This window comes from Malania oleifera, chromosome 3, assembly GCF_029873635.1.
Source record: "Malania oleifera isolate guangnan ecotype guangnan chromosome 3, ASM2987363v1, whole genome shotgun sequence".
Lineage (NCBI taxonomy): Eukaryota > Viridiplantae > Streptophyta > Magnoliopsida > Santalales > Ximeniaceae > Malania > Malania oleifera.
Genome location: NC_080419.1, coordinates 41,960,253 through 41,976,863, shown reverse-complemented (window position 1 = coordinate 41,976,863; position 16,611 = coordinate 41,960,253). Strand labels below are relative to the sequence as shown.

The window sequence follows — 16,611 nt, the reverse complement described above, 5'->3', positions numbered from 1 at the left end:
ATGGCCGCACCAAAGTACTATTTGGTAGAGGAGACGACACAATTATTCCTTGTGACTATTGTGAAACGTTGGGGTGTTCCCCAAGTTATTATTTGTGACCAAGATTTAATGTTCATTGACAACTTCTTAACAGAGTTTTTCAGGATATTCAGGTCACACCTTAACATCTCTTCGAGTTATCATCGACAGACAGACGGACGGATGAAGAGATTCAGAGAGCTGCTAGATGAGTACTTGTGCCATTTTGTCAACGACAACCAGAAGAATGGCATGCAACTACTTGATATGGCTTCGTTCTGTGGTAATGCCCAAAGGCGCTCAACAACCAACAAGAGCCCTTTTGAACTTGTTACAGGCCAGCTGCCACTGTTACCTCACACAGTGGGCGAGCCGTACAGACAAAAGAGTCCTAGGGTGTACATCTTCACCAGTAAAGGGAGACAGAATGCAAAGTTTGCCCAAGCCTATCTGGAGAAAGCTTCTGAGCAAATGAAGAAGTGGGCAAATCAGGAGAGACGACCGCAGTTTCATGTCAACTGCCTCAAGCCGTTCAACGCCAACACCAATAACCCGAGCGGAAGTCAATTCAACAGAGCAGAGTTGAAGATAGTGCAACCTGACAGACATGATGTTGAAGAGATCCTTGCAGACAGAAAGTTCATATCCTCAAGGAAGAAGCGGCAGAAGTTCCTAGTGAAATGGAAGTGCCTTGATGACAAAGAAATCGGCTGGATTTCAGCGGAAGATATTCAACCATTCATGGACAAATCTGAAGTGTACCTACCGCCAAAAGTCTACGAGGACGTCGACCACATAAGTGGGGGAGAATGTCACGAGTTAAGCTTGTTTAGGGCATTATGCTTGCCTGTGACTACTTATCTCGTGTGCTTAGGATGGGTTTCCATCATGTAAATACTGGTGTAGGGTTATTTTCTGCTAGTAGAGTCTTTGTAAGTCAAATAAGGCAGTATGACTCCTCGGTCACTTTGATGTTTCCTAGTGCCAAGATGATAATTACATAAAAACTTCTTTAGGGGAGGGTGAGTGTTCATTAGTCATTGTAAAACTCACTAGCAATTATCAACGTGCTTAGCCTACTTGCCTCCCTCGCTAAGTACAACATGTCAACGGAGGATTTGTTAATGAATTACGTTTACTTCAATGTTACTGCTTGCTCGCCACGACTTTCATGAATTGATTATTGTTTCCGCTGCTATCTGAATGAATGTTAATGAAAGTGTTTCGTGGATGAATGTTGGTAAACGATAGGCTGGCTAGTTAAGCAAGAGTGCTTTAGCTAGCGCCGCATGGTCTTTCACAATGGTGTGAAAATAGTTGGACCTTGACACATGTCTAGGCAGCCGATGGAGAGAGATGGTCGGGCTCATAAATAGGAGAAATGTTGGGGTCATTGAAATTAGGTGAAAATTCCGAGGCAGAATCAAACTCAAAAGTCAAACCCGCCCTTTGGTGAGAGAGATGAGTTTGTTAAATAATAAATGGCTGTGCCCGCTATGCAGTGTTGGTCATAAGTTGAAATATACGACGCAGACGAGAGCTGAAAGCCATTACTCACCTTTTCTCGTTGCCGCTTGCAGAGAGAGGACTTCTTCCAGCGCCTTGCTTTTGCAGGCAGTTAGAGAGACGGATCGGAGAAGAATTTCTTGCGCCATATTCAAGTAACCTCTTCTTCTTCTTTAAAAATTTCATCTTCAAGATGACTCTTCTGTCTGAATTTGAAGCGAGATCTTTTTTTTCTTCAGATTTTAAATTTTAAATTACTAACAGGGGTTGATAATGAATCATTGATCGAGGACGGGAATAAATGTGGTTAGACGTGAACGCGAATTTGAGATTATAGATTTGAAATAGCATGAATTTCAAAATAAAATAATATTATATAATTTTGTATTAGCATTTGTCCAAATTTCACTCAATTTGTAATTTGAAATCTCAAATCGTATTCTCAAGTTGGAGTTTTTTAACTTCAATTTCCATTTTTATATAAACTTCGACAAAATAGAATATGTATTCAATTTTTTTTTAAAAATAAAAATAAAATAAAATTGATGCTCAAGTATAATCTATGTTCAAATTAAGTTCACCAATTAGGTTCTTCTTTGGGGAATAAAAAAATTTTGAGTGTTAAATCTAAATTTGTATAAATTTAGATAGAAATTACTCGTAAAATTATACTAAATTTAGATCAATTTAAATAAATTTATATTTTGAACCATACATTGGTGTTTTCAAAGGTTTTGAAAATTTTAATTATGGGGCTTTTATATAAATTTATAAATATATAGTAGCTCTAAATTTTTGGTCTGTAGAGGAGTTGGAGTGGATTTTATGCCATAATTTACCAATTAGAAAACTCGCTGGCCAACAAAAGCAGAATTAAATAGTTATTTTGTACTTATGTCAAAAAGATAGTTAATTAAATATGATAAATTTTCTTTTCAAGAAAATGCAATTGATCGAGTGTGGTTTTTTTATTTTTTATTTTATCATAAGGTAAATAGAATTGATCAAAATGAGTATTTACAAGTACACTGGGCATACCCTGCCCAGTTAGAGGGGCCGGAAAAACCCCATCAAATTCCTAGAGCAAAAAGTCAACAATCAAAGTTACAGATAACCTGGGCATACCCAGTTGCCAATGGCCATCTTAACCTCCAACTACATCATTCCAAGACTCATATGACATAACATTCAAAGTTCAGAATCAGTTAACAGAATGTAAGCCATATCTATCAAAAATCACTCTATAAATATGTTTTTATATCATCACAATGAGCTCCTCCGTGGAGATAATTTTACCTTCAAATCTTCTCCTGTTTCTGGAGGGCCACAGGAAGTACACAGTGATAGCAAGCCCCACTCTCTTTCCCACATATTTAATCCCTGTGCCCCTGACCTCCCTGTGAAGCCATTTCACTGCAGCCTTTAAGGAAGACATTGCCCTGTTTAGACCAAATCATTCTCTAATGTAATTCCAAACTAGAGATCACTTGAAGAAGATGTGATCAATCGACTCAGTCTCCCTCTACAAAATACACAATTTAGATCACCATCTACTCCAATGAGTCTGTCACAAGTAAGAAGTTTCCTTTTCATTCCCAACCATAGAGTGAAAGCATGTTTCGGGGTACTTCCACTTTTTCACACCTCTTTGAACCAAGGGACTACATTTCCTTTATCCCTCCAGAAATTATAGCACCTGGAAGTACTGGACTAATCAAAATCCCATTCTTTCATAAGATTCAGAGCTGCGTCAGTTAGGTTAGCACAACTGAATAGAATCTGATTCTTTATATCAATCAGCTTCTTAAATAGTGGGGAGTCTTCATTTTTTGCAAAAGCCTTCCAAAGACAAGTACCTTTTAAGTAAAATTGATTAACCCACTTAGACCACAGAGAATCTTTTTTAGCATGAATATTCCATAGGGCTCTAGTAAGGAGAGTTTTATTCCAAGCTTTTAGCTCCCTCACCCCTAAGCCACCTTCAGATTTAGGAAGACATACTTCCTTCCAAGCAACCAACGGTTTCTTCCTCCCTCTCCAAAGGAAAGCCCTACACAATTTTACCACATGATCCAAAACATTATTAGGAATTGGAAAAATAGACAACCAGAAGCGTTCCCCTCCTTGAATGGCAGAGTTAATTAACTCTAGTTTCCCTGTATATGACAAGGTGAACCCAGGCCACCCTTTGAACAAATTAGCAATTCTATTGACCAAGGGTGAGTAATGGCTTGAGTTAAGTCTAGATGCAGCAAGAGGGATTCCCAGATAACGAAAGGGGAATTCCCCAACATTAAAACCAGTAATCTATTTGATGCCATCCAGGTCAAACTCCTTACTACCTGCATGGAAAAGATTAGATACAGTTGGTCATCAGACCAGAACACTCAGAGAATCCTTTTAGAGAGTCCACAAGCAATTTCACAAAAGCGTAGTCCCCTTTTGAGAAGAGAATCAGATCATCAGCAAAGGCTAAGTGTGAGATTTTTAACACTTCACACCTGGGATGGTACTTGAAATCTGGGTTATCCTCCAAGGTCATCAGCGTCCTTGATAGAAACTCAAAACAGATTACAAGGCAACAAGAGAGAGAGAGGGTCACCCTTCCTCCCTTTAATAAAACCATGCATGCCACCATTTAAAGAGATTGAGTAGGAAGTGGTGGTGACACATTCCATAATCCAATTTACCATGGTAGTAGGGAAATTTTAAGTGTGTTAGCATATCTTTAAGGAACCCCCATGAGACTGAGTCATAAGCCTTTTTGAGATCTATCTTCAACATGCATCTTGGGGAAACCATTTTCTTGGCATATTTGCTCACAAGTTCTTGAACAATATGAATATTTTCCACCATACTCCTTTGTTCCACAAATGCTGCCTGAGCTGGATTAACAATTCCTTCCAACCCAGGTTTGATTCTTGCTGCAATGATCTTAGCTATGGTTTTGTAGAACACATTGCAACAAGCAATCGGCCTATAATCCCCCACTGAAGAAGCATGGTTGGACTTTAGAATCAAAGCTATTACTATGGGGTTAACCTACTTTAACAGCTTCCCAGAGTTAAAGAATTCCTTCACTGCTAGGGTGAATTCATTCCTCACTGTAGACCATGACTTTTTAAAAAAGCAAGCAGAAAATCCTTTAGGACCTGGGGACTTACCATCTCCACAGCTGAACAAGGCCTTCTTAATCTCCTTATCAGTAATAGGAGCCAACATAAAATAATGCTGGGAATCCTTTATCAAAGGGCCCTTTAAAACAATCTGTCTGTCAATCTCAGTACAGTCTTCTTCCCTTCTCAGCAACAGGTTATAAAATGCCAGGAATTCCTCTATAACCTGGGCCTGAGATGTTTTCTGTTCCCCATTAAATTTTGTTACAGCAGTGATATGATTTCTGTTAATGCGCCTCCTCATCAAACCATGAAAGAAGGAAGTACCTATATCACTCTCCTTTAGGTATCTGCATTTCGCAACCTAGGACAGAAACATTCTATTAGCTTCAGCAAGTCTTGAAGCCTCACATCTCTTGCCACTCAGTTCTAACTGCAAGTCTGCATCTGAGGGGGAGTCATGTAGTCTCTGTTGTAACTCCAAAACATCATTATTAGCCTTCTCTGCTCTAGCCGAGATGTGAGAGAAATGGGTAGCATTTAAGGATTTTAAAGGTCTCTTAAGGAGCTGTAATTTCCTCACCAGCTTGAACTGTTCACAGCCCTGAACCTGAACTTCCCAACCCAATTTAATAACATCCTGGAAATTGTGGTGTAGAGTCAACATATTGAAAAATTTGAAAGACCTCCTACCCAGGCAGACCTCCTCAAACAGAGATACATGACAAACTGAATAGTCAGACAGAATACCAGGAAATTGAAAGTCAACATTAGTTCTCAGGCCATCCAGGTGCCATTTCTGATTCACAAGCACTCTATCCAATTTACTCCAAACCTTGCCATTAGTCCATGTAAGAAAACACCTAGAGGATCTCAAGCCTGATAGCCCTGAGTTAAAGAGACATTCACCAATATCTCTGGTATCATAATTAGAAACAGGGAGGCCATTCTCCTTTTCAGTTGCTGACAAGACAAGTTGATGACACTTGCATAGAGGAAAATACAAGAAAGGAGGACACGGTCGAGTCCCGTACGAGAATAGGTGGACCAACACTTAGGGTTGGTCATAGAAGACATGTGGACTAGCTACCAATTAGGGGTGAGCATTCGGTGAGTATTGTTAATTCAGTTAATTAATTGAATTAACCGAAAATTTCGGTTAAAGAATCTTGTTAACCAAATTGAATTGAACCGAAATTTTATATTAGCTGAACTCAAAACCAACCAAATTGAATTTTGGTTAAATTGGTTAGCCGATTTTAACCGATTTAATATTTTAATATATATAATATAAATAATATATAATAATTATAAAATTATAATCTATACTATATATAATTTTAGTGTATATGTAATATATATAGTGTTTTAATATATATAATACATAATTATTAATTATTAATATATACTATTTAGTTAATTCAGTTAATTGAATATATCAAACTCAAAAATCGAATCGAAAAACAAAAACCGAAATCCAATGAAAATGAAAATCAAACCCCACTGACTAAATTTTTAATTGAACTGAACTGATTGAATTTACTCAATTGATTCCATTTTGACTAAATTATGTTCACCCCTATTACTAATGGTTAGTTAGCACCTTAATACTTTCATTTAAGACACTAGCAAAACCCCCAAAAGGATTTAGCTAAACCTTAGAATCTGCTTGGTATCATTTCTATTTTCTGTTTTTGTTTCTTTAGAGTGAAGAAACAGATTATAAAAACGTACCTAAAGGGTTGTCAGGTATGGCACTAAAGGGACATAATGTGGCATTGCTTTTCTCGCATAGGGCATGCAACCTTTGGGTTGTTTTTTTTTTTTTTTTTTTTTTTTTTTATCATCGTCTCCTTACTCGTGCTCTTGTTCAACTTCTCAGCTACCCTACCACTTCAAAGAGTAGTCACCGCTTGAACCTGCTCATGACACGATGAGGGGCCCGTGTCCGATTCACATTCTACCCCGTATGGGCCTTTAGGGTGCACTGGAGGCTGCTTTGGCAATTTACTCTTATCTCACCGACTCAATTAAAGAAGTGGCAAGTTGGCCCATGGAGGCTTCTAACTTAGCGATAAGCTAAGATTGAAAGTGGAGTAATTGCCTATCGACGTGGTTATTAGCCTCAATACCCTTAAGGGTTCTCAACACCATCTCCTGGAAAGATTTGTCATATTGGGGTTAAGGAGGAAACTGATGTCGAGAGGATAAAGTTTCAATGGTAGAAATAGGAAGATTTTGAGAATTTTGGTGTGGGTGAGAAGGTGGAGCATTAGGCTTTGTTGAGGTCTTTGGGCTTTAAATCACAGAGCTTGTGGCTTCCAACAGAAGTTAGGATGTTGTCTCCCCCCAGGGTTGTTCGTATTAGAGTATGGGTTGTTTGACAGCCTATCGTTCCAATTATGGGTAGAGTTAACTTCTTCCTGCACAAGCTCAAGTTGGGATAGCGCATATGAGCAATTGTAGCTAGAATGGAACGGGTCGAAACAAATTGCACACACTTTTGCATAGGCCTTTGACTGATGTTGCCATCTTAAGGACAAGCACTGATCTAACTTTTAGGATATGGTGTACAGAGTGGGTGCTAGGTCATGGTCTGCGGTCAACTCATTAAATCACTTAAGTTTGGAGGTGGATGGGTTGGGGGGTTTATAAGCAGCAGCTATGTGCTGCTAAGAATTTTCAACTAGGTTTTCAAAGAGAACCCAGTCCTCATTCTCATGCTTTGTAAGGAAAGTACCTCTGCATGATGCATCAACCATCGACCTATCTCTCTCAGCTAACCCTTCATAAAAGGTTTGGACTAATTGTCACCTCGGGACCTGATGATGTGGGCATTTACGGAGTAAGTCCCTAAATCGCTCACAAGTCTTGAAAAAAAGTTCCTCATCTATCTGTGTGAAATTTTTGATGACCCTCCGAAGCTTGTTAGTTTTCCCTATTAGGAAGTACTACTTTAGGAATTCATATGGCATGGTGGCCTAGTTGGATACCGAGTTCGGCTCTAAGGACGTCGGTCAATATTTGGCTTTATCCTTTAGAGAGAATGGAAAGAACCTAAGGCGGAGAGCATCATCACTAAAATTGGGTATACGGATGGTGGAACAAATTTCCAAGAACTCATCTAGATGCTGTTAAGGATTTTCTGTAGAATTTCCATGAAAGGTGGGTAGCATCGACATGATAGAAGTCTTTATCTCGAATTGCATCACCTGAACATCCGGGAACCAGATGCAAAATGGTGAAGTGTATGCATTAGGTACAAAGTAGTCCCTAAAAGACCGAAGGGGTTGCTCTCCCACCACAGGTAGGTGGGAAGCTTGGTGTTCTGGGATTTGATCAGCGGGAACTGGTGGGTTTTGTTCGGCCATAACTTTTGGCTCAGAACACTCAACAAACTCAAGACTTGAGGTTGGCTTCTTGAGAGACCTACGGGATTTCTCAATCTTAAGGTCTATAAGAATCAGGTCTGGGTCCAAAGAATGCAACCCAAACATACACAATTTAAGCACAAGAATTCAAGGCTTCAATATATAAAGAAAAAACAACAACAAGAAGAAAAGAAAAGGACAAGAGTTGCTGATCAGTTATGAGGAAATAGAGCTTAGAGATACTTTAGCATATGAGGAAATACCAGTGTTGATTCTAGATAGAAAAGAACAAGAGTTGCATACCAAGAAAATTCCATTAGTAAAAGCCCTATGGAGGAATCATGCGGTGGAGGAAGCATTGTGGGAACTAGAGGAGGAAATACGATAGAGATATCCACATCTGTTCGGTGGGGATTAGCGTTAGTCAGAGAAATGTAAAGTAATAGCTCAAGTAAGGTAAGTATTGTTTTGTTTTTGTTTTTACAGTGCAGGATAATGTATATATATAAATTGTGTTTTGGTTTATAGGATATAGTGGGTTTTGGGAGAATTTTGGTTGGTTTTTGTAATCTCCCAAAACCGTATGTGTAAACACGGTATTCTTCCACTATAAGTAAGGGTAATTAATAAATAAGTAGTGAATTTTTCTCAGATGATGGTGTGCATGTATAGTCAGTAATTTCGACGACTTAATTTTTAAAAGGAGAGGAGAATGTAGAGACATGAAAAATATTATAATAAAAGAAATTGGAAATAATGATTTTTTGGTTGGAGAAGGAGAAAACCGATGATAGTTTTCTGGAGAGGGAAGAAAAGTAGCGACGGTTTTGGACATTTTAACATGGGACAAATAAAAGGTAAACAGTAAGTTATGGGCTGATTAATAAGAAAATCAGCGATGGTTTTCTGAGAAGTATAGAAAACCGACGACAGTTTTTGTTAGTAGTGCTGAAGATATAAAAGAACCGAGAGCCTTTTGAAAATTAAAAACAAAATCTCTCTTCTCTCTCTCATGTAAACCCACGAACCTCCTTCCAAATTATCTTCAATTCCGGCCCCGTTAGGCTCCATTTTGACGATCGGGAACCATCACGATGTTCCTGAGAAAATTCTCTACAATCTTGGTGGAGCGGAATTTCAGTTTGGGGTTCCAGGGCACAATCCCAAAACTGAGGTAAGGGTGTTAAATATTAGTTTTACAGTTTATTTGGAGTATTTAGAGCCTAAGAAATACTGAATGATAAATATTCTGGTGATTGAGTTAATTAATTTGGGAAACATATAATTTCAAGGATTTGAGTTTTGAACGCTGCAAGGGCATAGATTTAGCGCTTTAGCAGACTTCTCAGGAATCAAGTAAGGGAATAGATTAAGTCAAATTTTTTAAAAAATTTAACGTTTATTATAATTCAGTATATGTTTTAGAAATGATATGTATGATATAATTAGTTTTGGTAAATACTGATGTTGAATTAAGTAAAGCATGATTTTATATTTAATAATATTTTATCAATAAGTATGTTTTCCAACAGATAATATTATATAGAATTACTCACTCGTGTAGCATAAGTATAAATGGAATGTATTAACAGTATATCAGAATATGTTTATATTTCATGGAACAAACATGATTTTACAGTGATTTTAGAAAAATGATAATCAATACAGATATTCAAATACTTTTCAGTACATTATGATATGATAGCCAGCGTAGATGCCGAGATATGATAGCTGGCACAGATGTCGTGATCAGTATTATTATGATGTTATGATTCAGAAATTATAAAATAACAGTTTTATTCATAAATATGTAAAAGTTAGATTCTATTTCAAGAATATGAAAATGTTATTTATGAACAAAAGTATATATATTATGTGAAATGTATTATATAGTATCAGAAATAGGATGGTTACTTATGTTAAGAACATGGTACCATAGCTAACTAGTTAGATAGGTGCAGTAGGTATACCAACTGAGTGCGGACCCCAGTGGTTTTGATAGTGAGTAGGTTAGGCGGACCAGATTGGGTATAGCCGACAGTGCTGCCACACTAGTAAGGAAGTGTGGGTCGGTGGCTGATTTGCCCAGAAGTGTGACGGTTGTTAATTTAGGTGTAATCCCAAGAGGGGGGTGAATTGGGTATTTTTAAAAACCTTTAATATTATTTACCACTTAATCCCTATTTCTATATCTAACAAATTAATTACAGGGTTTGAAACTGATTCATATTATTATCTCAATGAATTCTATTTTACCCAATCAATTATCAAGTGCATGTGTGGTTATTCAACATACACACATATAAAAAAAAGTAATGAAATGCGTTGCGAAAATTAAAAGGAGTAAAGGAAGAGAGAAGACAAATACAGTTTTTATAAGGTTCAGCCAACCTGGCCTACGTCCTTACCTTGAGTAACTCATTCAAGGATTCTACTAAATCCCTACTCCTTTAACCGGGACGGAGCTTCCCTTACATCCGCTCCTTACAAGAGGCACAACTTTCGCCTCACTCGGTTCACAATTCGAACCGTGATTATAATATAAAATTTCAAATTTGCAAAACAATTCAATATTACTTCTAACAAAGTTAGTAAGTACAATAGAAAACCTAACACATATCCATATGATAAAACTTGAAGCTCAGTATGTATGTAATTATATAATTATTATATGAATGATATGCTTTACCAAATTTCCCTTTTATCAAATCTCCCAAAATAATTATATAAGTAAATGCTTTGGAGAAATTAGGGTTCTAGTTCAACTTACTACATGCACGAATAACAAATGTGATCTTATTAAAAGATTTGTCTTGAATATTATGAAGATTTAGATCAATAAGTTTTCTTCTAAATATCCAAACACAATATGATATTTGTAGTATGCAAATATGATATGATATGATTTCCAAAGATAAAAAAATCTAATATAATATTTTTCAGAAAATATCCCTCAAGAATATATATAGTTATGAGCTTTATGGATATTTAATCAAGTGGTTTTGTAATATCGAAAATATCAAGTTTTTAAATGAATACACACTTGAATAAAAAATATTTAACCAATTGCAAAAACTTTTCTCAAGTAGTGGTCTTATCAAAACAATCTAATATGTATATAAATACACTCAAGATCAGTCTCTCAAATAATATGCAATAATAGATTTTGAGATGAAATTTTTTTTTAGAACAAGTATTAACAAACAAATCGATTTACCAAACCTCAATACCAAGTTGAAAGCACAACAATCACAAGAATGCCTTTTGAAGATCCATGTAGCCTTAGCCCAGATTTTAAGTATAAGCTTTGAAATCCCAATCAAGAATTCAACAATGTGTTCTCCCAAGTCGTACTAATCGTACAATATGCTCAATCGTATGCCAAAGGTTGTTTTTCTTTTTGGGAGTACTAGGGTTTAGATGTTGATTATATAGGTAACCTTGCCCTTAGAATAATTTCTAACCGTTGGATCAACTTGATGTAGAAATAACTTGCATGTTCTCTCATTAAAGATTAAATTTTTAATCTTCCTGTAGGTATAAACGACTGAGGTGAAGAGCTCAGGCGACTGAAGTTCCTTAGACCTTCGAAAAATTAACCTGGACACAGGGTCAGACGTCTGAAGTTTAGGTTTAGACTTTTGAAGTTGCGGGTTCAGACGACTGAAGTCAGGGTTCAGTCTTCTGGTATCCTTCTGCCTGTTTCTGTGTTTCTCCAATAATTCTTTAGACGATTGAACTTAATTTTCGATCTTCTGAAGAAATTCTTCAAACGACTGAGCTTAAATTTCGATTTTCTGAAGTTGAATCTTCAGATGACTGAGCGTACACTTCAATCTTCTGAAGTTGACACTTCAGTCTTCTGGTCAGGGAGTTTAGTCTTCATGAACAGAACATTTTCTGGATTTTTATTTTTAGTTTCAAAAATCTATTTTTGCTCCCTTTCTTTACTCTTTTATAAAATATTTTTCAGGGTTTTAAAAAATCTCTAAGCCCATAAATATCCCCTAAAGATGTTTATGAGATACATAAATCCTAAGGTCAGTTTAGGGTATATTTTTAACTTCAAATTAAATCATATGAAATATGTAAATACATTCAGTTCTAAATACTCATTCCCATGACGATCTTGAGTTTGCCGCTTGAATCTTCATTCTTCAACTCTTTTAGTTCTATGGATTGTGTCAAGATGTATATACTTTAATTTTTATGACTTCCATAACTTTCTAGCCTTCTGTGCATACTAAATATTGTTCTTGTTCACAATCTCAATGCACATATCAAATACCAAGTGATTAGTCATTATCAAAACAGGATTGGACTCATAGAGTTAACGGTGTAGTAGGATACCCACTGTATTACTGACTCGTTAGAAGTGTGACGGTGTAGTAGGATGGGCAGGTCAGGTTGGGTGGGCAATCATGCATAGTTATTTTATGTTGACTTAACCTGGTAGGCCAATCAGGTTAGGTTCAACCTTTGGGCTGCACAACCCAGATCATGAGGGGTGGAGTCATGATACATAGACATCTAGGGTATAATTTCAGATTTATATAGACAACACGTGATTTAAATGTTATGTAAATTTATTATGATTATGTTTGTAAGTACATATTTCTATGTATTATCAGATACAACTTAAGTTATACTACAATTAAATTATTTTCAGTATAAGTTTATAATATGACAAACTCATGTTACCACAAACTGATATTAGTTTATTTCCCTTACTGAGAGGTGTCTTACCCTAACATTACAAATATTTCAGGAAATCTCAACAGATGAGTGGAGCGAGTTCCATGATAGAGGAGTACGTAGGTACTGCCCAATTGTAAGGTAAGTAGTTGGGTCAGACTCATGATGGATTTTTGGGATATATATGTGTATATGTAGAAATAGGGTGACTCTAGTATTCTATATATGTAAAGTGTATTTTGGTTCCGCTACTTACGTGATATGTATTTATAAACAGGTAAATCCCCGGTACCTATGGGTCCGAGTTGACTTTGACAATATATCATGGTATCAGAGTATTTTTAGAGTAATAATATTTTATGTAAGGAGAAAAATGGTTCTAAAATTAGGGCATTACAATGTGCAAGTATGTAAAGGGTATAAATTAGTGTTAATCATGGCCTAATCAACAGTGTTCACTAATAGTTTTTGAATTTTTCTTTTTTGTGCTAAAAAGTGCCATGCAGAATTGCCTACCCCCTACCCCCAACTTAAAACTTCAGTGTCCTCATTGAAGTGTGAAAGAAAGAACACAAAGGATAGGGAGGAAAACATAGTATGGCAATGGGAATCAATCAGTGTACCTGCATGAACTATATAGAAACCAGAGATGGCAAGCACAAGCATAGATATACCAAGGCCCAAAAGACATGTCAAAAGCACCATGTGTTTTTCATTACTAACAAAGATAGTACACTGTGAATAGAAACATTACAAGCACAAGTACAGTCAAACAAAAACACAGTGTAGTATGAGAAAAGAAAAGAAAGGAAAAGAAAAGCAATCAAAAGTGTGCCGCAGAAGCACAGTACATATGTTGATTGCACAAAAAGAAGTCAAGATGACCAGTCCTAGACTTATCCTAAGCATCCTCAGTTGACCTGCTGACATTGTCATCCAAATCGCTGCCTCCTGACTCACTTGATGCATCAGATGGAGTACCCTCCTTAGATTGGCGAGCCTCGTCAGAGGGGGTACACATAGCACCCTAATGCTCCTCGAAAGCATTGTTAGACACAGCTAAGGACTCTGGTGAAGAGGGGACAAAGGATGGTACCCTAATAGGAGCCTGCAGGGTTGGCATAGATGCTAGAAGGCGGTCCACTGCTTCGGTGTTGGGGAAGATGTGACGAAGGATCGTGATGATCATCCAAACACCTTGCTCAAATTTTACCTACAACTCATCCATTGACTGAAGAACTATGGAACGGAGGAGCTCAAGATCCTAGCGCAAGCGGCTAAGGTCATCCCCTTCCTGAGGCACTGAAGGTGATGGCGACGGGGGTGGAGTAGTAGAATGTGGAGAACGACCTTGCTCTGAAGCAGCACTAGGTGCTGATTGAGGAGGCATGGTAGGAAGAAGCCAAGTTGCCCCCAAATTGCCGAAGGTGTGGAGTTGGTGAAAGATGTCCAAGTGACTAGGCAAAGGGATGTGTGATGTTTGGAAACCAAAAGATAGGACAAAAATTGTTGGGCTCCGTGGGAGAGAAGGGTTTTAAATGTGAGCTTCGATAGCATTGACCAGGTCGCACCAGATTAGCGCTGGTCGCATTTAGTTTCTCTCCAACAACTTTAGGAAAAATCGGCTCGATCGACCCCAAATCACGTAAAAGAAGTAATGATCTCGCAACAGGTCAATCTTCTCGGCATCTCGAAAGCTCAAAAGACTAACATGTGCTAGTTGCTTCTTAATCGTACCCCCAACTATCCTAAAAAAATCTTCCTGATACCTCTAACCCCTATTTACACTATGATGCAAAATCTAAGGACACAAAAGAAACAAAAAATACAAGGGTTGCCTCCCAGAAGTGCTAAGTTTACCGTCTTCAATGAGACATGATGAATGCTCGAGGTGGGTATACCGGGTCACAAAGAAAAACTTTTTCAACAAGTCCCTTGGTGAGTCCCTCAACATATGGCTTCCGTCGTTGACCATTGACCTTAAAGAGTGTGTTCGTCATGGGATCCTTAATTTCAACTGCGCCATAAGGAAACACGTAGTTCACAACATATGGGCCATTCTAGTGGGATCATAGCTTTCCCGGAAATAATTTTAACCTCAAATTGAAAAGCCATATTTTTTAGTGAGGTTTGAAAGATTTCACAATGATATGCTTATCATAAAAGGCTTTCATCCTATCTTTATAGATCGTGGCATTCTCATATGGGGTATTACAAATCTCCTCTAACTTATTCAATGGAGGTGGTGATGATTTCCTACAGAAACCATATCGAAGTTGAGCCTCTTGATAGCCCAATATGTGTGGTGCTCTAACTCAACTAGAAGATGACAAGCCTTACCATAAACTACTCGATATTAGGACATACCGATAGGGGTCTTGTAGGCTGTCCTATATGCCCATAGAGCATCATCTAGCCGGGATGACCAATCCTTTCTGTCAGGTCTCACAGTTTTCTCAAGGATGGTTTTTATCTCACTGTTTGAAACTTTGACATGCCCATTAGAGGTGGTATGGTGTGGCGACTTTGTGGGTAATGGAGTACTGTTGAACAAGGGCTGCGAAGTGGCGATAGAGGAAGTGAGATCCCCCATCACTAATGATAGCTTAGGCAAAACTAAAGTGACTAAAAAGAGCTTTAAGGAAATGAACGACTACCTAATGGTCATAGGTCTTAGTAGCTACTGCCTCGACCTACTTTGAAACGTAATCCACAGCCACCAATATATACATATTCCCATAAGAAGGGATAAAAAGACCCATAAAATCAATCCCCCGAACGTCAAAAGGTTCTACTACTAAGATTGGGCTTAAAGGCATCATGTCACGCCTAGAGATATTTCCAGTCTGCTGACATCGTGAACATGATTAACAAAACTCATGAGCGTCTCGGAAGAGTGTTGGCCAAAAGAAACCACTTTGAAGTACTTTGGCTGTAGTTTTATTCCCACCAAAGTGACCACCACATTCTAAAGTATGACAAAACTCCAGGATGATGCGGTATTCACTTTTAGGGACACAATGATGAATGATTGAGTCTGGGCCTATTTTAAACAAATCTGGGTCTTCCCAAATGTATTGGCGCACTTGGGAGAGGAACCTGTCTTTTTCCCATCGTGTCCAGTTATGAGGGATGACTCCTATGGCTAAGTAGTTTGCAATTATAGCAAACCATGGGAGTTGGAAAGACACCGCAAAAAGTTGCTCATCAAGAAAGGAATCTTTAATTGGATATGGGTTAGTATACTCTTCAATTAAGATGCGGGATAAATGACCTACTACATGGTTCTCTGTCCCCAACATGTCCTAGATTTCATAGTGAAACTTTTGTAGGAGTAGTATCCACCTAATCAACCTAGGTTTGGTCTTTTTCTTGGTAAGAAGGTACCGTAACGCAGCATGGTCGGAGTACACAATGACCTTAGACCCTAGGAGATAAGAGCGAAATTTGTCAAGGGTGAAAACTACTGCTAGAAGCTCTTTCTTGGTAGTGGTACTGTTCAATTGTGCTCCTTGAAGAGTCTTACTAGCATAGTAGATCACATGGGGCAACTTGTCCACTAATTGTCCCAACATAGCACCTACAGCATAGTTTGATGCGTCGCATATGATTTCAAATGAAAAAGCCCAATTGAGTGGTTGCATTATAGGGCCAAAGGAGAGCAACATCCAGAGAGTTTCAAATGCAACGAGACAATGTTCATCAAACTCAAAGGGTGCATCCTTGAGTAAAAAGTTGGTCAAGGGCTGGGAAATTTTGCTGAAATCTTTAATGAACCACCAGTAAAAACCAGTGTGCCCAAGGAATGACCGCACTTGGTTGAAAGAAGTAGGAGGAGGAAACTTGGAGATCAACTCTATCTTAACCTTATCTACTTCAATCCCCCTGGTGGAGACGATGTGCCC

General features: G+C 37.8%; 2 protein-coding genes across 5 annotated transcripts in view; one reads left to right on the top strand and one right to left on the bottom strand.

Moving 5' to 3' along the window:
* The first annotated feature begins 1,476 nt into the window (after nucleotides 1–1,476).
* LOC131152176 (probable glutathione S-transferase) overlaps nucleotides 1,477–16,611 on the top strand; it is a 53,133-nt gene continuing 37,998 nt past the window's right edge. For 2 of the 4 annotated variants that reach the window (XM_058103886.1, XM_058103884.1), the window contains exons 1-2: nucleotides 1,519–1,679; nucleotides 12,780–12,847. The gene's annotated coding sequence lies outside the window, so the exon portion shown is untranslated. Of the gene's footprint in view, nucleotides 1,680–12,779; nucleotides 12,848–16,611 lie in introns of all 4 variants that reach the window. The other 2 variants (XM_058103885.1, XM_058103887.1) reach the window with 2 other exon arrangements.
* Nucleotides 5,005–15,299, bottom strand: LOC131151285 (uncharacterized). Its single transcript, XM_058102540.1, has 2 exons — nucleotides 15,074–15,299; nucleotides 5,005–5,603 (listed from the first exon to the last, which is right to left on the bottom strand). The coding sequence occupies exons 1-2, from the start codon at nucleotides 15,297–15,299 to the stop codon at nucleotides 5,005–5,007; spliced, it is 825 nt and encodes a 274-aa protein (XP_057958523.1).

Bases quoted from the DNA above. Each gene is read 5' to 3' on its own strand.
- LOC131151285 (XM_058102540.1), bottom strand. From the start codon at position 15,299: ATGGGGGATCTCACTTCCTCTATCGCCACTTCGCAGCCCTTGTTCAAC. The intron at 5,604-15,073 runs GTATGTCCTAAT...TTGTCTTGTCAG, and splicing joins AGCCTACAAGACCCCTATCG to CAACTGAAAAGGAGAATGGC.